We start from the raw sequence: 23498 nt of genomic DNA, 5'->3' as shown, positions 1-23498 counted from the left end.
CACACGGATGCGCACGCACACACACACGTACACAGACAAGTACGCGCACACACAAAGACACGCACGCGCACACACACACGCACACACACACACACACACACACGCACACACACACGCTCACACACACACGCTCACACACACACACACACACACACACACAAGTACGACCACACACACACACACACACGCTCAGTGAGAGCACACATTTAGGATAAAGGAGAGAGAAGCACAGGTCAAATATAACAGACTATAAATTCCTATATGCAATATTAATTAAGTAAAACTTTAAGATTCTAAAGCAGCCCCCCGGTCAGGCAGATAGTGCAAAAACAGTATGCAAACGGTGGCGAGGAACCCAAAACTCTAATCGAGAAAAAAAACCTCAGGAGAACCAGGCCCAACCAGGGGATTCCAGTTCCCCTCTGGCAAAAGCTGCTCCCTGCACAAGCCCACTTCACAACAAGGCAAAATTACTAATAAGGTAAATATAGTTTAAGATTATCATTAATAACTAATAGCATTTGAAATTTTGTGGTGAAGACGTGTCAGGTGACCGCGTCCTTCTTTATCCAGCTCTATCATCTCAGCTCTTGTCAGGTCTCCCTCTACCATCAGGTCAGGCCATGAACTGCATCCTGCTCGCTGTGGTAACCTTGGAACAATGAGACAAGACTGGCTGAGAGTAGAGTACTGTTCTGCACTCTTTGATGCAACAAGTACATCAGTTGTGTTTTTGGTCCGGTTGATCTAACTATGCAGCCTAAACCCTCAGAAGATTTATATTATGGAAGTCTAGTGTATGCAAGATTAAAAAGATGCGTCTTTAGTCTAGATTTAAACTGACAGAGTGTGTCTGCCTCCCGGACAGTGCAGGGAAGACTATTCCAAAGTTTAGGCGCTAGATAGGAGAAGGATCTACCACCTGCACTTGATTTTGAAATTCTAGGTATTACCAACTGACAGGACGCCTGAGAGCGTAATGCACGTGAAGGACTGTAATACAAAAGGAGTTCATTCAAGTACTGAGGAGCTAAACCATGTAAGGCTTTATAGGTAATAAGCAAGATTTTAAAGTTAACGCGATGCTTTATAGGTAACCAGTGCAAGGTTGACAGAACCGGGCTAATATGTTCATACTTTTTTGTACGTGTAAGAACTCGAGCTGCCGCGTTTTGGACCAATTGGAGTTTTTGTAATAAGCCTGCAGGGCAACCACCTAACAGTGCATTACAGTAATCTAGTCTTGATGTCATGAATGCATGAATTAACTTCTCTGCATCTGACATTGACAGCATATGACGTAGTTTAGATATATTCTTAAGATGGAAAAACGCAATTTTACAGGTGTTGGCGACGTGGCTCTCAAATGACAGATTACTATCGAATAGAACGCCAAGATTCTTTGCTGACGACGAGGGTTTTATGGAACATCCGTCAATAGTTAAACAGTATTCTTGGTTGTTACTTATAGCAGTTTTCGGTCCAATAAGTAACACTTCCGTTTTGTCCGAGTTCAGTAATAAAAAGTTGTTACTCATCCAGTTTTTTATATCGACTATGCATTCCATTATTCGATGGAACTGCTGTGTTTCATGAGGCTTCGAGGAAATATAAAGTTGAGTATCATCAGCATAACAGTGAAAGCTAACTCCGTGTCACTTTATTATATCTCCTAGAGGTAGCATGTATAATGCGAAGAGCAGAGGCCCTAAGACTGAGCCCTGTGGTACACCGTACTGGACTTGCGATTTGCGTGACACCTCATTGTTTATTGCTACAAATTGAAAACGGTCGGATAAATAAGATTTAAACCATTTCAAAGCTATTCCTTTAATGCCGACGTAATTTTCAAATCTATGTAGGAGTGTGCTGTGGTCAATGGTATTGAATGCAGCACTAAGGTCTAGCAGCACCAATAACGAGATACAACCTTGGTCAGACGCCAATAGCAGATCATTTGTAACTATGATCAAAGCAGTCTCTGTACTGTAACATAATCTAAATCCAGACTGGAATTCTTCATTGATGTAATTCCTTTGGAGGAAAGAGCATAATTGAGTTGAAACTACTTTTTCCAGAACTGTAGATATGAAAGGTAGATTCGATATAGGCCTGTAGTTCCCTTGTTCTCTAGGGTCGAGTTGGGGTTTTTTGACAAGGGGCCTTATAACAGCCACCTTATATGCTTCAGGCACATGTCCCAATGTCAGAGATGAGTTAATAATACCAAGAAGAGGATCTATAATTTCTGGGAGCATCTTTTTCAGTAGATTTGTAGGTATAGGGTCTAGCATGCATGTTGTTGATTTATATGATCTAATGAGTTTAGACAGCTCATCGTGATCTACGGTATAAAATAATTGCATTATGTCCTTAAGGGCGCTGTTTTTAGTTTGTTCAGTGGGTTTCACTTCTGATTGCATTGTTATAATATTTTCTCTAATATCTTGGGTTTTATATGTGAAGTAGTTCATAAATTCATCACTGCTATGCTAATATACAGGATCAGAAGTCACTGACGATTTATTTTTTGTTAATTTAGCCACTGTGTTAAATAAAAACCTTGGGTTGTGCTGGTTTTCTTCTATTAGTGATGAAAAGTAGGCGGATCTAGAAGTTTTTAGGGCTTTCCTGTATTTTCGAATACCATCCTTCCATGCTGTACGAAATACCTCTAATTTAGTTTTCTTAAAGTTGCGCTCCATTTTTCGGAGAGCAAAAGTGTGTTCATTATACCACGGTGTGGGGCTGCCATTTTTAATCTTCTTTAAACGTAGAGGAGCAACTGTGTCTAGCGTTACCGAGAAGGTGGAATTAAAATTTTCAATGGTAGTGTCAAGATCTTCAACGTTATTTCTCATGCTAGCGATTTGAGACAATTCGGGCAGATTATCGAGAAACGCATCTTTGGTAGTTGAAGTTATTGTTCTACCATATTTGTAACAATGAGTTTTATTTGCAGCTGTAGGCCAGTGAAGCAGACATAATACCAGATAATGATCCGAAATGTTTTCACTCTGCTGAAGGATTTTAACGTCGTCCACATTTATACCGTAAGACAGTATTAAATCTAAAGTATGATTATGAAGGTGAGTGGGTCCTGACTAAGGGTGTGCAAAGCAGCCGGTATTTGTATCTGTATTTGTATTTGTTGAGGGGGGTAAAGTATTTGTATTTGTATTAGAGTAAAATTCAAAATAGGAGTAAAAATCCAGTTTTTTTTGCGTTACACTTCTAATTTACGTTATAGTGTACGTAAACAGAGCGAACATGAGAGCACCCGACTGCAGACGTCAATAATGCAGCATAATGGAATAATCTCCCGATCAAACTCCGCTTCCCGAAAGTTATAAACTGCCTCCGGAACCCAGTTAAGGTACAAAAATCTGTTCATCAAAAATAGTGATGCACGCAGTGAAGTCTTTTTTCGCTCAGCCGAGCCTTCTCTGTTGCTGTGTGGAGCAGCCTGTGTCAGTCACCTCTTTCCCCCCCCCGACTCCTGAATGTCTATGGAGTTTAAATGGACCCAAAAATCACGCGCATGTAATCCACGCGCAAACGCGCATAATGATAACCACGAACGGAAAGCTGCTCCGCGAGGGCACATTTAAACTCCGCGAGCGAGCAGAACAGTATCCGCAAGCGGAAAAGAATCCTCGCGCGGGCGCATTTCTGCTCCGCGAGCAAAAACTCAGTCCGCGAGCAGAGGCTTTGACGAGCGCGCGTGCGATTCTCTCTATGCTCTCGCAACTGCTCAACACTTGCTCGCTCGTTGAGTTGACTTCTGAGACTTTGGAGGCGGGACAATGCATTTTAAAAGTTACCAATCAAATGAGGTCTCCGCACATTATCATTATGCGCGTTTGCATCGCGCGTGTGCGCGCGGATTCCATGCGCGTGAGTTTAGGGTCCATTTAAACTCCATAAATGTCACTCACTCACTCACTCATGCGGGCATGCACTGCGGTCTCATGAGAAAACGCAGCTTTTTGATATAAAGTTTTTCTTGTTCCCGAATACAAATATTTTGTTTAAGTATTTGTTCGAAATAAGTATTCGTAAAAAACAAGCTATTTGTGCCTTTCCGAATACCGTATTCGGGTTCGGCTCCACCCCTAATTCTAATATTGGTTGACTAACGCCCATGGAGTTAAGAGTGTCTTTGAAAGCCATTCCTAAGGCATCTGTATCGTTATCTACATGGATGTTAAAGTCACCAACGACAAGGACTCTATCTGCGGCCAGTACTAGTTCTGATAAGAACCCACCAAATTCTTTAATAAAATCTGTGTGGTGCCCTGGAGGCCTATATACAATAGCTAAAATAAATTTTAAAAATGTTTTATCTTTAGTATTAGGTGTTGAAACATGAAGTACCATGACTTCAAAATAATTATATTTAGAGTTAGACTTCTGGGAAATGCTAAAAGAGTTATTGTAAAGTGCTGCGACACCTCCCCCTCTGCATTTTAGACGAGGCTCATGTTTTATAATAATAATCTTGGGGGACAGATTCATTTAAAGTAATATAATCATCTGGTTTTAGCCATGTTTCTGTCAAACAGAGCATGTCTATTTTATGATCTATTATCATATCGTTAACAAAAAGTGCTTTATTAGAGAGAGATATTTAGCAATCCGAGTCGTAATAGTTGATTATCTGTATTTTGTTCATGTTTAATCTGTTTAACGTTTATTAGATTACTTTCAAGAGGTTTACGCATTATTTTATGTTTGCTAATCCGGGGGAGAGACACAGTCTCTATTTTGTGTATCAAAGAAGTGCAGAGCCATATATTGTGTTGAAAGTATTACTTTATACACCTGGGCTTTTAGAAGTACATTAAATCAGTAATAAGGCTCATATTGCCACCATAAAGGTCTCAAGAGCCGGATAACATTGTAGAGTCACATAACTTTAGGCTTACTGTAATGTCATCAATGAAGAGAGAAGGAGAAAGAGCCAAATGGCTCAAGAGACAGCTAAACCCGTAACTCAAGTTAGACAGTGTAAGGCCCTTTATGATTTCATTCTTTATGAAGTTATTCAAATACAGAGAATTATTTAATAAATAATTTAAAATGTTACTACTTTAATGACAAATGTGTTATGCTTATCTATGCCTTTTAGATTCTGCGCTGAATGGCTTAATACCTATTTTTTTTATTAGGTGCATCATAACAGCCCTTTAATTTATGTATTTATGGTGAAATTGACTGACTACCAATCGCAGATGTCAGAACATAAAACATCAAATAGCCCATTGTTAAAAAAATCATGTCACATTTTGAAATTTGTAAAAACATCACTACTCTAAACTACATGCGACTTTAAATGAGAAAATCTAGCAGAATTGCCTCCCAGCTTTTCAACACTTTTAATTGTTTATGGTGGCATGTATTATTGTCATTAGTGTCAGTGAATCAAATTGCAAAAACAATAATTTCCCTCTCCCTTTCATTAATAACTCCACATGCTTCTGTCACTAACAGTGTTACAGAGGACACCTGAAAGTTAATTTAATTTAGCTGCAATGCCATTATTCTCTGTTTCCCTGCTGTGTATGTGTCTGTGTATGTGAAAAATGTTTTTAAACGTTACTGACCATCTTAACAATGAGTCCATGCTTATTCAAGAGTAAATTAAGTGTAGTTCGTAATAATAATATTAAACTTTTTCTAATTGAATTAGAGCTCCACAGGTGCATCTAGACAGAGCATATAATAAAACTTTGTCTAATAGCCTTTCATGTACATAAACAATAGATGTGCCAAAAGCTTTTGCCGTTTATTTATGTTTGACAAAAGAGTAGAATGCTAAAAATTAAGAACTGTTCTGTACAGTACCACAGCTAGCGCATTTGTAGCTTTGTCATGTTGTAGTTGGATGTAATAATTGTGAAAATAATTGTTACCAAATTTATTCATACTTTTTTGTATACTGAGAAGAGATACGTAGCAGTGATTTTTACCAAAGAGAGACAGTGTTTGTTGTAGCAGTGATGTGTTAATGGACAAATTTGTGTTTTTGAACAAATTTAAACAAAGTACAGAAAGCTGTTCCCCATACCTACCCTAACCACATGGGCATGACTTTGTGTGTATGATTGATTCTGCCTTCAAAGGGGGACATTAAAATGATAGTAAATGAGCATATCATTAGTCAAATCCATTGAACAAATACGCCCCTTTACTGAACTAGGCAATATGTTTCTTTGATCCTTGCCAATCAGCGAGATTTGTTGCTTGTACTCAGAGTAATTGAAAATGGATCGTTAAGTCTCAAGTCTGAGTAATAAAATATATAGTGCGTTTCAATTGGATTCGGTTCAACAAAACACACAACATTCCAAAGAATGTTTATAGTCATCATTGTCATTGACAACGTTTGTGGAGTGTGTATGACAATATACTCTACAGAAGTACAGAAAAACAAGAGTACTTGCAACATATTAGATACAAACTGTAAATCTCTCATGGGGTACCCCACTAAGCCCACTTCCCCGGCCTGGCCCCGTCCACCGTACGCGTCAGCCATATATTTCCTGGGGCTGAATAAAGCATTCACTTTGCAAGCTGAAGCAGCAGTGCAGGAACCGTTGATCACACTCAATAATGTGATGACAGTGTAAATTCACAAGGTAAAAGTAATAAATTCTCATGATGTCTAAATGATGTCTAATTTTGTATGTTGCTGTTGTATGTATGTGAGAGGGTAAAACGGTTGCATCGCACTGTCAATCACTCCTGCGCTGACTGAATCATCATTTCTCATAATAAACTTCAGAGAACTACAGTTAGACATCATGTTATATGCTTATATTGCATATGTGTTGGGGAAACGATCACTCTTTCCTACACCGAGTGACTCCTCAATCGTCTTTTATTGTTTCCTTCAAAGCATGAGATAAAAAAATAGATATACAAATACAAGTTATACTGTACAATCTACATCATCAGTAAAATTAGCTTCTTGGAGAGGTTTTGTTCATTAATGTATTTAACGTAAAATTAATGTATTGGGAATTGTTATTATTGTACTGTGGCAGGCTGCTCGATGCGTGTTGGAAATGCTCTCCCTACATGTGCTGCTCACGTCACGTGATGCATCATCTTGCCGTAGGGCTATATCACAAAACAAATTTGTATTCCTTTACATTTGATCACCGTAAATAGTAGTACGAACACAGTTAAAAACTAATAAGAACTGTATTTTTTCTTAATATTATACACTTGCCAGTGTATAAAGTTAATAAAGATAAAGTTATTAAGTTACATTGTTGTTAGTATTATTATAATTATTAGGTTAAAAGGTAAAACAATCTAGTGTTTACTTGGAATTTCAATGGCATTTATTTAATTTAAACTTCATATTAACTGTAACGGGCAATTAATATAAACAGCAATCGGTGATTCTCTGACTCTGACATTCTGCAAAAGCATCCCAAACGTCTTGGTTATGGATGTAACCTCAGTTCCCTGATGGAGAGAACGAGACGTTGTGTTGAACCGACAGAATGGGGTTTGTCTTGAGAACCTATCATCTTCTGAGTATTTAGAAAAGGCCAATGAAAATTGGCGAATGAAATTTGCATGCCGGACTCCTCCCCGGATGTCCGGGTATAAGAGGGAAGCCGGCGTGCTCATTCATTCACGTTTGGTCTGAGGAGCCTTAAGCATCCTCCCCCGACAGCTGGGGTGGGCGGCCAGTGTTGTGGCTTGAGGGACACAATGTCTCGTTCCCTCCATCAGGGAACTAAGGTTACAGCCGTAACCAAGACGTTCCGGTTTCTTACCGACAGAATGGGGTTCCTATGGAAGACGCCACAGCACTGAGCCGCGTCACAATCTCTAGCGGAGCGACGTTGACTGGCCTGGGCGAGTCAGACGTAGGCGCTAACGCGAAATTATGACCATCCAGTGGAGAGGAAGGTGGACCCAGAGCTTTACCAAAAAGTTGGGAAGCCCCTGCCACCGGCCGTCACGGGCGGAGGCCTAGTTCTCTAAACATCGAGAAGCCGCCCGGCACCGTAAGGGCCACTGGGTAAGCATTATTCCCCCCGGGGAAAAACTCTGCAGAGACCACTACCTACCGTAGGAATTAGTGGAGACACCACATGGTCTCACCATCAGGGGAGAACTCATGGGAAAATGTGCGGACTAGAGTTAACCGCAAGGTGGGAGTCCACCTAGGGAGATCATGGGTTGCCGAGGTGGGAACCATTCATGAGGATACATCAGACGGAACAGCCCACGGAGGGGGGGTTACCACGTCTGGAGCACTAGGTCCGGTTAGAGCTATGTGGGAGATAACTCAACTGTTCCCCGGCCTAAGGGGGCAGGGCTGCTCTGCCCAGCCTGCCCCAAGGAAGGTGCTAGTGATGGATAAAATGCCTGTTTTTTTACCCAGTGGGGGGAAGAGGGGAGGCGTAATAGCCGCTGATCCCCCTAGAGGAAGGGGGAAGGGCTTTCGCAGGCGTACGCTCTACTGGCTGCCGGTCCTACACATTGCCCTGCAGGATGCGGGCTGACACCGGTTCCGCGCGTAGGTATTAGAACCTCACAGAGTAGTTGGGCATAGCCCAACCTGCAGCTCTGCAGATGTCTGCTAGAGAGGCACCCTGAGCCAGTGCCCATGAGGAGTGTGCCTCACTCCCAACGGGCAGGGGCGAATTGAGATCGGTATGCCATAACGACGGCATCCACGATCCAGTGCGCCAGCCTCTGTTTGGAGACAGCCCTCCCTTCTGCTGACCTCCGAAATAGACAAAGAGCTGCTCAGAGCTTCTGGGCTCTGCGTGCGGTCCAAGTAGAGGCGCAGTGCGTGTACTGAACACAACACGGATAGGTTGGGTCTTCCTCCCCGGGGGGAGCGCCTGCAGGTTCACCACCTGGTCTCTCGGGAGAGTGGTGGGAACTTTGGGCACGTAGCCGGGGCGGGGTCTCAAGATAACATGAGAATACCGGGCCCGAGTTCTAGGCAATCTGTGGACACGGAGGGTGCTTGCAAATCCCCTACCCTCTTGGAGGTGAGCGCCATCAGGAGAGCCGTCTTTATCGAGAGTGAGAAAGAGCGGCAACTCCGAGAGGCTCGAAGGGGGCGGGGCCTCTTGAGGCCCGCCACCTAGGTCACAAGAGGGTACCCAGCACGGATAAGGTGGTCACCTTCTCGAGCCCCTTAGGAACCTAATGACCAGGTCGTGCTGTCCCAGAGGCTACCCAGCAACTGGGTCATGATGAGCGGCCGTAGCGGCTACATACACTCCCAGTGTGGAGGGGGAGAGGTTACTCCCCAATCTCTCTTGAGGAAGGGACAGCTCGTTCCCGATCAAGCAACTCCGCGAGTCTTCTCGCCGAGAAGAGCACCAGGACGAGAATAGGCACCACTTATGGGCGTATAGCCGCCCAGTGGCCGAGGCCCTAGCCTGAGTGACGTCCCAACCAGACCGGGGGTGGGTCACTCAGGATCTCCTTGTCCCGTCCAGACATGGAGACCTGGTTCTGCCTGGGATTCTGTAACGTGCCACTTCCCCAGGGGAAGACAGCATCGGCTGTCTGGTTCAGGACGCCTGGGATGTGTGTGGCTCGCAGGGAACTGATCACCTGCTGACTCCAGAGGAGGAGGCGCCGGGCGAGTCATGTTAGCTGCCGTGAGCGAATGCCACCAATTAGGGTTGTTCCGATAGACGATACTATCGTGTATCGACGATCCTCAGACCTATCGGCGATAGCTGATTCCCTAGACGATAGTTGGCTGTTTGCCAATATATGCACGCGGCTTAGGCTTTTCCTCGCACCAGAGAGAGTTTATAATGTGCAGGCTTTGAGTTTTCAGTGCACGAGAGAGCTTGTGATGCGCGAGGCTCGGGCTTTTCCTCGCGCCAGAGAGAGTTTATAATGTGCGGGCTTTGAGTTTTCAGTGCACGATAAACTTGTGATGCGCGCGCCTCGGGCTTTTCCTCGCAGGAATTGCTATGCGCGTGAGTGTTTAAAACCACCGCACGAGTTGTTCCCGTTAGGCAATCAAGTAATAACAGCGCATGCGGGCATCAATGACGCATTTGGATGAATGATATGGACTTATAGCAACAGTTTACTTTCTCTTGTTTAAAAGGTTGCGGTGGTAGGGTTGTCACGGTACCATAAACATGTCTTATGATACTATACCAGCTGAAGTATCTCGACACCAAGTAGTATCACGATGCTGTGCCATATAATTCAAATCTCTACAAAAAACACAGATTTAGATTCAACATTTTGTATTTACTATAGTAAACTGTATTATACTTTGCACTAGAATATGTTGTTGTATTAACTGTAGTAATTGGATAAATTATAGCAAATACATTTACATTTAGTCATTTATAAATACTATAAATACTGTAGTATACTTAAATATTTACTATGATAAGACTCAAAAACATTAGTATCTATGAGTTTTAGTAGTTTACTGTAGTAAATACTAAAGTACGCTAGATCATTTTTCACGTAGGAACTAATTCAAATGTGGGACAAATTTAATTGATACAGCAGTCTTTATAAAGGGAAATATTAGGCTTACTTTAAATGCAGAACTAAAACGGCCAGTAGGTGGCGTCAATTTCCCACTGAGTTAGTGAATCATTTAACCAACTCGTTCAAAACGCTAATTTGAATCATTAACTTGTCCGAGAAATTCAAAACACACATTCATTTTGGAGATAAACACCGCAAAAAGGCAGATGTAAGTGTTCAAATAAATATTAATGCACATATGCAACATTAACTACGGTACTACGATACTACCATTTAAAAAATAGAGAGGCATCGCGGGTATTTTGAAGATTTAGCATCGCGATGCTACCGTAGCACCGGTACACCATCCAACCCTATGCGGTGGTAAGTAACAATGTTGCCAACTGCACTGAATTTAAGCTCTGATAGAATGCTAATTGCAGTCACATGAGCATTTTCTAGACACATACACTTCTGTTTTTGTCCACAAATCCAGCTTGTCATAGATAAATGCGTAATTGCCCCGCCCCTCGATACTATCGTGTATCGGCGATCCACAGGCTGGCGATAGAACGATCTGATTATATTGAATATCGCCCAACACTACCACCAATTAATATACGCCACAGCAGCTGTGCTGTCAGCCCAGACCAGCACGTGCTTGCCCTGCACGAGAGGTAGTAGCCTCCTCAATGCAAGTAACACAACCAACAACTCTAGGCAGTTGAAATGCAAACGCAGGCGGGGGCCCGTCCACCACCCCGACACTGCGTGCCTGTTGCACACGGAACCCCAAACCTGCAGGGAGGCATCCCTAAGTGGACCCCTGTCCGCAAGAAGGTCATGGGAGACCAGGGGGTTAGGGTGTGTCGGCAGAAAAGCGTGATGACCATACGCCTGCTGCCGGTGTGCCACGGTCTCCAAGGAACCTGACTCTGTAGCCAGTGTTGGAGTGGTCGCATGTGCATCGACCCGAGGGGGACCACCCCTGCCGAGGATGCCATGTATCCCAGGAGCCTCTGAAATTGTTTCAGGGGGACCGCTGACTGTCTGTAGCTTCAGGCAGTTCAACACTGATCGGGAGCGCTCTGTAGTCAGTCGCACTGCCTCTGGGAGGCCGGTTCGCACTGCCTCTGGGAGGCCGGTGGGTGCGGGCTTCCTCGTCGTGGGTCTCCACCCCACCGAGGATGCCATGTATCCCAGGAGCCTATGAAAAAGTGGGTGCACTCTGAAGTCAGTAGCACTGTCATGGGGACAGAGTCGAGTTCCATACCGAGAAAGAGGATGCTCTGCACCGGGGAGAGCTTGCTCTTTTCTCAGTTGACCTGTAGCCCCAACCGATCTAGGTGCAGGAGCACCAGGTCCCTGTGTGTACACAACAGATCTCGAGAGTGAGCCAAGATGAGCCAGTCGTCGAGATAGTTTAGTACCCGCACACCTCCTTCCCTGAGGGGAAGGAGGGCGGCTTCCACGACCTTAGTAAAGACCCATGGAGACAGGGACAGACCGAAGGGGAGGGCCTTGTACTGATATTCCCATCCTTCAAACGCGAACCGTAGGAAAGGCCAATGTCGAGGGAGGATAGGTCACGTCCTTCAGGTCGATTGCCATGAACCAGTCCTGACACCTGACGGACATCAGGATGCGCTTCTACGTGATCATCCTGAAAGGCAGCTATTGTGTAGGTGCCTGTTCAGAACACACAGACCCAAGATAGGGCGCAGCCCCCCGCCTTTCTTGGGGACAGTGAAGTACAGGCCGTAAAACCCGTTGAACATCTCGGCTCGATCACTCCCTTCGCCAGAAGGGTGGCAACCTCGGCCCGAACTACGGGAGCATCCTAGCCTCTCACTGAGGTATAACGGATGCCCTGAAACTTGTCGGGCGTGAGGCGAACTGGATCGCGTAGCCAAGACGGATCGTCTTCCCTAGCCAGCCTGACAGTCTGGGAAGCCCAGGCTCCCAGAAATGTAACAGGGGGACTAAAGTTTCGATCTTATCCATCGTCCACCCGGGGGGTGGTTCGATGGCTAGCAGTACGGATTCCTTGGCGGGGGAGGTCCCCCGGGGAGGAGATCGGCTATGCTGCTTTTCCTGCCTGGCGACTGCGCAGCTCAACGCACTGTCTGACTGAGAGTGCTGAGGGCTGGTGTTTATACTCGACATTGCGTTTTGCCGTGACGCAACGTCGAGTTTGCCATTCACCGTCGTGCGGAGGGTGGGAGCAGCTGTGATAACCCAGAGAGAGAGGAAACTCTTTTTTGAGAGTAAGTGGGCGCTAGCCCCCCGGAGGGTGCCAGCAGATGGAGAGAAGGGGCAGGATCCGTCCCTATCCAATTTCCCAGCGACGTGGCTGGGGTCAGGCCCAATGGGGTCGGACCTCGATCCCCCTGAGGTCTTCCCATGAGGGCTGCTTCGCTTCGCCGCGGCTGCTGATGGGGCGATGGTCTCCTCTTCGCTGTCTCCTCCAGGGGGGGCTGCCTGAGTGGGGGGCGCCAGAGCTAGAGGGTGTCGAAGAGGACCAGGGCTGCTGGGAAGCAGACGGTGCACGGGACTCGACGGCCGAGGCAGCCGAGTCGCGGCACGGAGGACTGCTTCTTTACTGTCGAGAACTGCGGCTCGACAGTATCACCAACCAGCCCCCCCCCTTGCAAGACGGGTGCATCGAGAAACCGCACCTTCTCGGAGTTACTCATCTGCGCAAGGTTCGGCCAGAGCAGTTTCTCATGGACCACAAGTGTGGACATCGCCCAACCCAGTGGAGCCGCGCTCAAACCCGAGGCGCCATGTAGCCAGCCGCGAACGCCGGGAGAGGCAGTGCGGGCATTGCAACCCAACACTCACGGCGGCCCATCTCGACATCCGCTTTTTCCTGGGCTCGACCCCCCGAGGGAGGGAGCCCGAAGAATCGTCGGAGTCGGATGGCAGTACGTCACCCCCCGATGCTGCAAGAGACCTCTCATCATCACGCATCGTGTCCGAATACGTGATTGAGGAATAAAAACGGCGGACCGTCTTTTTTGGGGAACGGTCAGACGAGCGAAATGAGGTGTGAACGGTCCGTGAGCCGTGGCTGGCGGATTATCGCTCACAGTAATCCTCATCTCACCCTCGCTGCTTGCCATAGCGGACGGCAGGGCCGTAGTCCTGCCGCCACGGAACGGGGAGCAAACGAGGTGGTGGCTGAGTCCCGTGGGAACACAGCCACCTGTGACGCAACGTCTGAATCGTCACCGCCCGCAGTGCGGGCAGGACGTATCCACAACGTCTGCCCCAGCGTACTGGAAGCAGGCATTGTGTCCGTCCCTCTCCTCAACGAGTGTCCCAAGAGAATCTCATCATCACGCATCGTGTCCGAATACGTGATTGAGGAATAAGACGGTGGACCGTCTTTTTTGGGGAACGGTCAGACAAGCGAAATGAGGTGTGAACGGTCCGTGAGCCGTGGCTGGCGGATTATCGCTCACAGTAATCCTTATCTCACCCTCGCTGCTTGCCATAGCGGAAGGCAGGGCCGTAGTCCTGCCGCCACGGAACGGGGAGCAAACGAGGTGGTGGCTGAGTCCCGTGGGAACACAGCCACCTGTGACGCAACGTCTGAATCGTCACCACCCGCAGTGCGGGCAGGACGTATCCACAACGTCTGCCCCAGCGTACTGGAAGCAGGCATTGTGTCCGTCCCCCTCCTCGATGAGTGTGTTGCACCCATGAGAACAGCGGGACAAGCCACGCTGGAGAAATTTGCTCTTTTAGCAAAGGAAATTTGCTCGAACACCTCCGGAACTGCCGAGACGCCCAGGGGAGAGTCACTGCAGGAAGGGACCGTCCGCTGTCCACGTCGTAGATTCCAGCAGAAAGAAAGATCAACAAGATCGTAGAGAAGCTCAACAGATGCGTAGGCTCTGAAGAACAAAAGGTGAATGAATGAGCACGCCGGCTTCCCTCTTATACCCGGACATCCGGGGAGGAGCCCGGCATGCAAATTTAATTCGCCAATTTTCATTGGCCTTTTCTAAATACTCAGAAGATGATAGGTTCTCAAGACAAACCCCATTCTGTCGGTTCGACACAACGTCGAGAGACCCACAGAAAGGGAACTACTGTTGTTTAAAATAAAATGCATAGGAAAACTGATTCCTCTGTTTGGTGATCCCTTTGTGTTACGTACCTTATCAGTATTCCAAAGTATTCTAAAGTATTTAAATTAAGTTACAGAACTTGTGTAATCTAACGAAATACGTTACAAATTACTTTTTAAAGCATGTATTTTGTAATCTGTAGTGAAATGCATTTTAAAAGTAACTTTCCCAGCCCTGGGTAAATGTACATAATATTATACATTTACATTAATTGTAATGTAAATGGTATGCTAGAGGGAGTAAACTGACGTCACGCACCACCATATATGGAAGGTCATATACTGTTGCGGGTCCAAACGCTCAATAAGATGCTATAGGCAAACAACAAAAAAGGCTAATTTACGCTCATGGCGAGCTGTAAAACTATCGGAAAATCACGATCCTAACATTTATCTTCGTACCGAAATCCCACATGGCCAGTCAGTGATTTATTTTTCATAAATCATTCAAATATTGATGTAGGAGATTCCATAAGCCTGGAGACTGTATACTGTGAGTTAATAAATGCTCCGCTTAAAGTAGTCATATTGCACGGCTAAAACGAATATTATTGTTTGTTTTAGATGTAACGCAATGTGTATACACCATTTAAAGTTTAAAAAACATTGTATTTTCCACATACTGTGCATGTTTGTATCTCCTCTTTGCCCCGCCTCTCTGAAACGCACTGATTTTTTACAAAGCTCATCGCTCTGAAAAGCGAGGTGTGGTATGATTGGCCAGTTCATCAGTGCATAGTGATTGGTCAAATACTGCAAGCATTTCACAGAAATGTAACTCTTACCATATTCGGAACATCAGGTTCCAAAGCAATTGTACTGACAGATGATACAATGAGATTTACAATTACGCCCACCTTAACTAAGTGTAGATTAGGGCGGTCTTAGTCAAACAATGTTACGAAGTTACATAGATTCGCCGAGGTGTGGTTACATGAGGCATTTCAGGCAAGTCTGGTTGAGCATTCGCTTTTAGATAGAATGCATCTTTTGTTCCCACACTTTCATTTGTGCAATTTTACGTGTCTAATACATGCATGGGCAACCTATAACACACCAAAAACACAGAAAAACACATACTTCCGCCATATGACCCCTTTAAATATGCGATGTGAGTAAACAGCGTCATTAATAGCTGTTTAAGCTGTAGCCCCGCTTGAAATGAATAGATGCTTGGACACGGAAATGGTATTCCTTACGTCACCACTTAACAACCGAATACTCTTTCTACATTGCAGGAGTGACCACTGTTCTGACCATGACAACCCTGAGTATCAGCGCCAGAAATTCTCTCCCCAAGGTGGCCTACGCTACAGCCATGGACTGGTTCATTGCTGTTTGCTATGCCTTTGTCTTCTCAGCTCTCATTGAGTTCGCCACGGTAAACTACTTCACAAAGAGGGGTTACGCATGGGATGGGAAAAGTGTGGTGCCAGAAAAGGTAAAGTCATTTCTCATCTCAAATAAGAGAAAAAAAGCTAACATTGGATACAAATGTTAAAGGGTTGGCTGGTAAAAATATTCAGTTATTATTTACTCACCCTCATGTCCTTTCCTATTTTGAAGAAATTTCCTATAATCAATGATTAATACAGCTCAGACAGGGACAAAAAAGTAAATGTAATATACAATTAAACTTGTCTATGTGACTTAATATATGTGACTTATTTGATATTTTCAAGGTCTCACAAAGACATAGGATAGCTTTGTGTCACAACTCACGGAGGGGAAGAACCCAAGTGCAGGCAGGCAGTGATTAAGGGGTTAACAGATATTTTATTAAACACAAAACGCAAAACAAACACCCTCAATGGGGGAAAACGGACCTAAGAAATATATATAAAACAAAAGACTTCCCACGTGGGGGCAAAACAAAAACAAGAACAGCAAAACTAAACTAAAGGACACGACCAAACGTCTTACACCACAACACGACAGGGTAGAACACAAAACTCACAGAACACGGGCAAGGCTGGGAACAGGAACACTGGACGAGGTACATAGCACATAAACAGTACAATCCACGAGTCTAAGACAAAGAAACATGAGGGCATTTATAGGCAAGACAAACGAGGGATAATTACACAGGGCAGGTGAGGAACATTAGACACAAGAGGGAAGCAATACATGAAACGAGAGGGGCGGGGCCAATGACGAGACATGAGAAAACACATGAGATGTAAAACATACACAACTCATGGCTTTCTCACATAAAACCTAAGGGCTCTGTCCCGATCCTGCCACATGACTAGAAATTCATAAGCAAGAAGGTAGGACCGTGACAGCTTTGTGTTTTGAATATGCTGTCGTTATTTGCAGAAAATCTTTGCTGTATCTGCATTTACATGTGTCCAAACATGACACCTTTAAAACATGGCACTTGCCTTGTGACACGTGTAATGTCCGTAAAATTATTTTTTATTGTTTCTTATTATTGACTGAAGTGTAACACCTTTCATTATTTATTTAATGCAAGTGGTTTGAGAGATACAGTGAATGGAAAGGTTTTCATCAAATACTGACTGTCTGTTCAAAAATATCATATAAGTTCAAAAGATTTGGATTTTAATGTTTTTGTTTGTCGTCTGTTTGGAGTAAAACTCACCACCCACTTCGATTTCAGAGAAAAATACAACTCTGAGATTCTTCAACATATCTCATTTTATGTTCCACAGAATAAAAATGGTGATACAAGCTCAGAAAGTCATGAGGGCCACATAAGATAAATTAAATAGTAATGACAGGATTTTAATTGTGGGAGAAATATTTATGTGTGTTGGAAGCAAATGCTTTAGGAATAATTTCTTTAAAACAAATGTGAGTTGTGTAGCTGCAGAATCCTACATTAGTGACATCCAATGGCACGTTTCTTGACTTCCTTTGCAGCAAAAGAAGAAGAAGGAGTCCTTACTGAAGAAAAACAACACCTACACCGCTGCAACGGCCACATCTTTTGCTGCCAACATTGCCAGAGACCCTGGTTTGGCAACTATTGCTAAAAGTGCCCCCCCACCCCCAACCGAGCCCAAGGAAGAGCCCAAGCCCAAACCACCTGAGGCCAAGAAGACCTTCAACAGCGTGAGCAAGATTGATAGGATTGCCAGAATAGCGTTCCCGCTGCTCTTCGGAACCTTTAACCTGGTGTACTGGGCAACTTACTTGAATAAAAAGCCCAAAATACAGGGTGCCCTACAACCCCACTAATTCTACCCCTTTTGTTTTTCTTTCATTTGTTTTTGTTTTCTTTACTATAACAAAAAATAACTATTTGTCTCAGTTTTGTTTCAATGATAGTCAATCTCCGATTTTGAAATATATCATATGTAACATCTTCCTAAAGGAATGAGAGACGTCTGCATTATGAACAAATCACTGCATTGAAAGGGAGCTCTTACTATACTATACACTATACACAGACACAATATATCATACTTGAGAAAATGCTAATCTGCAAACACACGTAGAATAATAGTTAATAATAGTTCCCTTCTATTTCTCAAAGGAATAGCTGACCAAATGATTTATCGACCCTTGTGTCATTCTAAACCTGTCTGCTGCTATATTTTAATGGAAACACAAGAAGAATTTGGAAGAAATAAATGGCATAAAGGCATTCCATATTCTAAAAATCGTTTTGGAGCATCATTACTCATTAGTCACAATTAATGTTGGATTAAAAGAACTGTGCAAAGGTTCTTTTTCTAATGGGCACAAAATAACAGCATACAATTTTGAAATGACATGAAGGTCAATGACAGAATCTTTGGTGAATGAATTTGTTGTGGCTTCGTAATATGTTTCACTCACCATTAAATTAATATTTTGCATTATGAGTTTATGTATTTAGATGATTCTGTTTGCATGGGGGAAGCTTATCTGTTTCTGTACCCAGTCAACAGCTTGATTTAAACAATGCTACCTACAATCACAGTCATGTGATGACTTATACTGCACTTTCTTTGGTCTGTGTTCTGGATATTATTTTATCTTATATTATAATACGGTTCCATTAACAGCAATAAAACGGGAAAAAGAAAAATAATCATTTACTCATAGAAATAAAAAAGTAGAGAAATTCATGAAGATTATTGTGTATATCTTAGCTTACTATTTCATGTAAATATAAATATAAAGTGTTAGAGATGTCAATATAATTTTAAGCTTTGCTAAATGTAACTACAAGGTACAAACACTTTGTGCTTAACAGAGAGAGAGAGAAAGCGAGAGAGAGAGAGACTATTGTGTTTCAAGTTCTGTGACACATGGAGACAATTTGGTGTGTGTGTGTGTGTGTGTATATATATATATATATATATATATATATATATGTGTGTGATCTCTTTTTTGATCCACTAGACAGTTGTTTTGGATTCAACATTTGATGGCAAATATACATCAATGAAAAGTAGTATATTTGTGCATTTGCACACTTACATTTTTGAAGATGGACTACAGTAGATACTTAGAAAGAATGTAAACTATTGTCTTGATGTTGGAATGCGATTTTATATTTAGCATTAAATTACTCTTTATTCTGTATGTTGGTTAATGGTTTTTGTGACACACGGGATATAAAAATGGCACCAGGGTTATATGTGCTGCTATCCACATAGGGGCACATTTGAGTGAGAGAGTCAAAGAAGGTTAAGAGTGCCTTGCAAGCTTCAAAGGTACTTATAAGGCACTCTCATTAAAATACTTGTTTGTTGGGTTTATCTGGGTAACTTTTCAAAAGCATCACTAAGAAAGTATCAGCCACACTGCCTTTTGTCTCATATGCCATTAGAAAGTAAACATATTCATTACAGACATCTTTGTGACTGCTTGCTGATGAAAACTAGGGAAAACGTGTCTAGATATTAGCCATGTAGGCGAATACACTGTTCTAAACATATGTCTTGTAGTGCTATAACAATGCCAAATTTATTTTTTGTGGCATGATGTCAGTCGCTCTATAAGCACCTGTTGAAAAGAAACCAAACTTGAAAAGGTAAAGAATATCGTCTCTATTTTTGGACTCAGACTGACAAAAGGTTTCCTCTCAAATGAGGAGCTTTGACATATGTTACTTGGATGTAGCAATATAGATTAGCAAGGGCTTTTTTGTGATCGAAATGAAAAAAAGGCACACCATTATGATCAATTTCAAGGTACCTCTATGTATGCCTAAAATATATGATGCTTTTGCCCTTCAGTTGGTAGTATTTTTAAGATTTTTTTACAGTTCCAGTGTCAAGTAGCTTTTTTCTTTTTGCAAATAATAAACACAAAATATTGATCTTGACGACATACTATTAGATAAGAACGTTTCTGGGGGAAAAAAAAGTTAAATTACCCTGTATATTTGGTTTGGTCAAATGACAAGTTGTTTTGAGAAATGTGTGAAAAATAGTACGCAAACGGACAGTATGGATTCAGCTGGAGGCAGTACAATTGAGAGTTTATTGCGATTTCAAATACTTACCTTGTATTGATGTGTAATATCATGTTGAAAAATATATAAAAAGATATATAGCTACAATATACTGCAGTTGAAAATTTCCAAAATAATACTTGTTCTACACACAACATATTTTATTTGCACCAACCTCTTGTTATGCAGTTTGCACATAATAGACATATTTGACATTTCTGTAGTCAGCTTTGTGCTATGCAAGGATAGCTGTGAATCACATTACTTAGACTCTCACTTTTTTCAGTGTCTTGAACATTTTAACATATTGTAAAATCTTACTTAGCTTTGGGGTTTTTGCTTAAAAAAAGACATTTTTCTTTAAGATGGGTAATACAGATGGCATGGCAATATGGCAATAAAGTAAAGACTGATTCAAAATAATAATTTAGTTAATTTACTATTTTAATTCACTAATTCTAAATTAATCAAATTATATTTTGATGCATCTAATTGATTAATCATCTATGTATTATGTATTAGTGAAGCATTTAAAATTTGTGTTATGTCAGATGATCAAATACATACTAGATTGTGAGTGTGATTTTTTTTCATTATGGAAATGTGCCATGGGCAAAAACAAACAATCATTTAAACAAATGTATGCTTGATAAAAAATTCATTTTAAAGGAGGAATATGACAGACACAAACAGAAACACAAAGTGCAGAGGTAGAATATGATTTATGCTGTTCTGTACACTGGATCGTCTTTGTAAATGTTTGCTTTCTTAATGTTATGGCCCTGTAGAAAATTGATTATTTTCATTATTCATAAAATAAAAGACAAAGAAATTGAATAATGTTAAATTTCATTCATGTTTTGTCATTTGTTGTTTACTTTTTGAATAAGCCTCTTAATGTCCTTAAGACCCTTATTTTTTAACCCTGTATATTAACTGTCAATGTATTAAATCTTCAATAAATAACTGAAAATATATAGAATAATACAGTTTTACTATATTACAATATAACAATATATTGAATAATACATAATGATTTGCCGCTTTTCAGATATTGAAAAATATAAGCACTTAATTTTGATGTAGCCTATGTAAATATATTATTTCATATATTGCCATATATTTTTGTTTTGTAAGTGTCTTGAGTAACACACTCATTATTTAAAAACTGCTGTGTAATTGTTTATTTAGTTTAATTTGAAGAATATGTGAAGTCATCCTGTTAAATGTTAATAATTCCAGTGAACAATCAAATTTCCAGTGAGGCAGATGCAATCCAATGTAATATCCGGTCTATAAGAAATATTGATACCAATTTTGGAAGAAGAAAGTCTTCAAGTTTGCTAATGTATGCATGTGTGTCTGGCACAAGGCAGCACATGCTATAATCTCTCTGGACAGTACCCTTTTCAGTCAACCAGACAGAAAATCATGTAATCCTTGTGCATTGAACCAAAAACGACCTTTTATGTATCATATGCAATACAGAAACTGCAGAAAACATCATTAAAGGGACAGGTACAAAATAAACATTATTTAATTATTTAACACATTAGACATTTGCAACATTGGTAACTAAACAACATTGGTCCCCAATGACATGCAGACAAAACCATTTACAAAATACAAATATAAACATTTATCAAAATATATTTTATGTCTGAAAATCGTTCATGCACTAATTTACTACAGTAACTAATGGCTGGAATACACTACAAGACTTTTAAAATCTGAACAGATTTTTTTTAACTAGACATCATACACTGCACTAACTGATCAAATCTGCAGACTGGCACAGACTTTCTGCAACAAGTCCAGACTGAAAATCTGTGCAAAATCTGAACAAAAGTCTTGTAGTGTATTTTAATCTTAAGGAAAGTGCTGTTCTCTACTTCTCTCCGATGCATCTCACTCATAAGCACACAGATAACTGGTAAGTTTACAGAGCATTACAAAAGGTATCTGATCAGGTGTTCAGGTTTTCGCATCACGATAGTTGGACTATTATCAGTGTTATCAGAAATATGTACTGTCATCAATAGAAACACTTTAATATACAACTTGCAACGTATAGAGTTTAATTTATTGAATGCAACATATCACAATATACTGTATGGACAGGAATACAACAAACAGCTCATTCTGTTGTAAAAACATATAAACCACTTATTTTCATTTACAGGTAGGTCACAAAATTCTCAGAACAACTAGATACAACCAATTCAGTTTCAAAAAGACATTATATAGAGCTCTGTGACGAGGGAGGCGTGACGAGAGCCGGAGGAGGAAGCGAGGCCGGTGGCGCGATTGATAATGAGTGTCAGTTGGGCGTCACACCGGCCTCGTATCTCTCACGGAGGAGATCGGAAGCATGAAAGGACGAACGACAGAGGACCGGGCCCGGACATACGTTACCTTTTGTTTATGTTTGTGTGGCCGGCAGTCGACCGTGAGGTGGCTGCCGGCCTTTTTACTGCTGGATTTTTGTTTGTTTATTTTTGATTAAAGTTTATTGTTGAATGTTCGCCGTTTCCTGCCTCCTTCCTTCCCTTTTATTGAGCTTATTACAAGCTCTTTTTGTAGAGAGCCTTCACATTATCCTTTTCTATTTGTTCATTCTAACAGACCTGTCTATACCATCTTCAACACAGTAAATCACCATCATCTTCTGCTGACAATTTATCTTGACACAGAGTTGACAAGAACTGCATTTTCTTTCTTTCACTTCTGATTTGGCTGAGCTGCTTTCTATCAATGTCATAGATTCCTAGGTGTGAGGTCACTGGTTAAAGCACTGAACATTTGTGAATATTTGTTCTTCTGGTTTGTAAAGTGCGGTCAGTCCAATGTCACGGATGTGATGTATCAGCTCTCGGGTTGAAGGAAACCAACCTACGTCATCCACTTCTCTGCATTTATTAATGAAATTATTAGTTAAATCCAAACACTGCACTGTGTCTGCATATGAGATACAGTATGTGCTCTATCATTATGCATGACAATGTATCACTTTGGTCTTCCATCATTGTTGTCATTCAAAGACATGAGTCGAAGCTGAAGAGATTTGTTTCCTTGGTGCGGCAACACAAAACTGTCATTTGCGTTGCGATGCGACCACAGCTAAAATTTGGGGGCAGATGATTTGGGTGTGTAACTCCTCTGGCTGTTCAAAAGCGATTGCCATCTCGCTACCCCCAGTGTAATCTGTCAAAATGATGGATGGCCTTCAGATTTCTCTGTAACTGCTAAAAAATTTCAATGATGGAAGATTTTTGGTTAATGCAACCTCCCACCTTATCACAGTTGACCACGTACCTTTTTTGTGCCCTTTTAAATTTGGAGATGTGAAAAAATGCTGCTTAAGCAGGGGGGTTTCAGGACATTTCTGGAATATTTATCTTATTATTATTTAAAACAAATCATGCTTTGGAGTATGATTCCTAGTTTGACAAG

The 23498-nt window shown here is 42.1% G+C and overlaps 1 protein-coding gene across 5 annotated transcripts in view; it reads left to right on the top strand.

The window, feature by feature from the left end:
• The window catches only part of LOC130570529 (gamma-aminobutyric acid receptor subunit alpha-1-like), a 47600-nt gene extending 28431 nt beyond the window's left edge, over positions 1-19169 (top strand). For all 5 annotated transcript variants that reach the window (XM_057360868.1, XM_057360870.1, XM_057360871.1 and 2 more), the window contains exons 9-10: positions 15871-16073; positions 17519-19169. In XM_057360868.1, coding sequence (XP_057216851.1) covers positions 15871-16073; positions 17519-17836 — 521 coding nt within the window. In that variant the 3' untranslated portion in view covers positions 17837-19169. The remainder of the gene's footprint in view (positions 1-15870; positions 16074-17518) is intronic.
• Positions 19170-23498: the final 4329 nt, after the last annotated feature.

The sequence above is a fragment of the Triplophysa rosa genome, linkage group LG19 (genome assembly GCF_024868665.1).
Source record: "Triplophysa rosa linkage group LG19, Trosa_1v2, whole genome shotgun sequence".
Taxonomy (NCBI): domain Eukaryota; kingdom Metazoa; phylum Chordata; class Actinopteri; order Cypriniformes; family Nemacheilidae; genus Triplophysa; species Triplophysa rosa.
The sequence above is the reverse complement of the archived record's forward strand: the minus strand, read 5'-3'. Positions and strand labels throughout refer to the sequence as shown.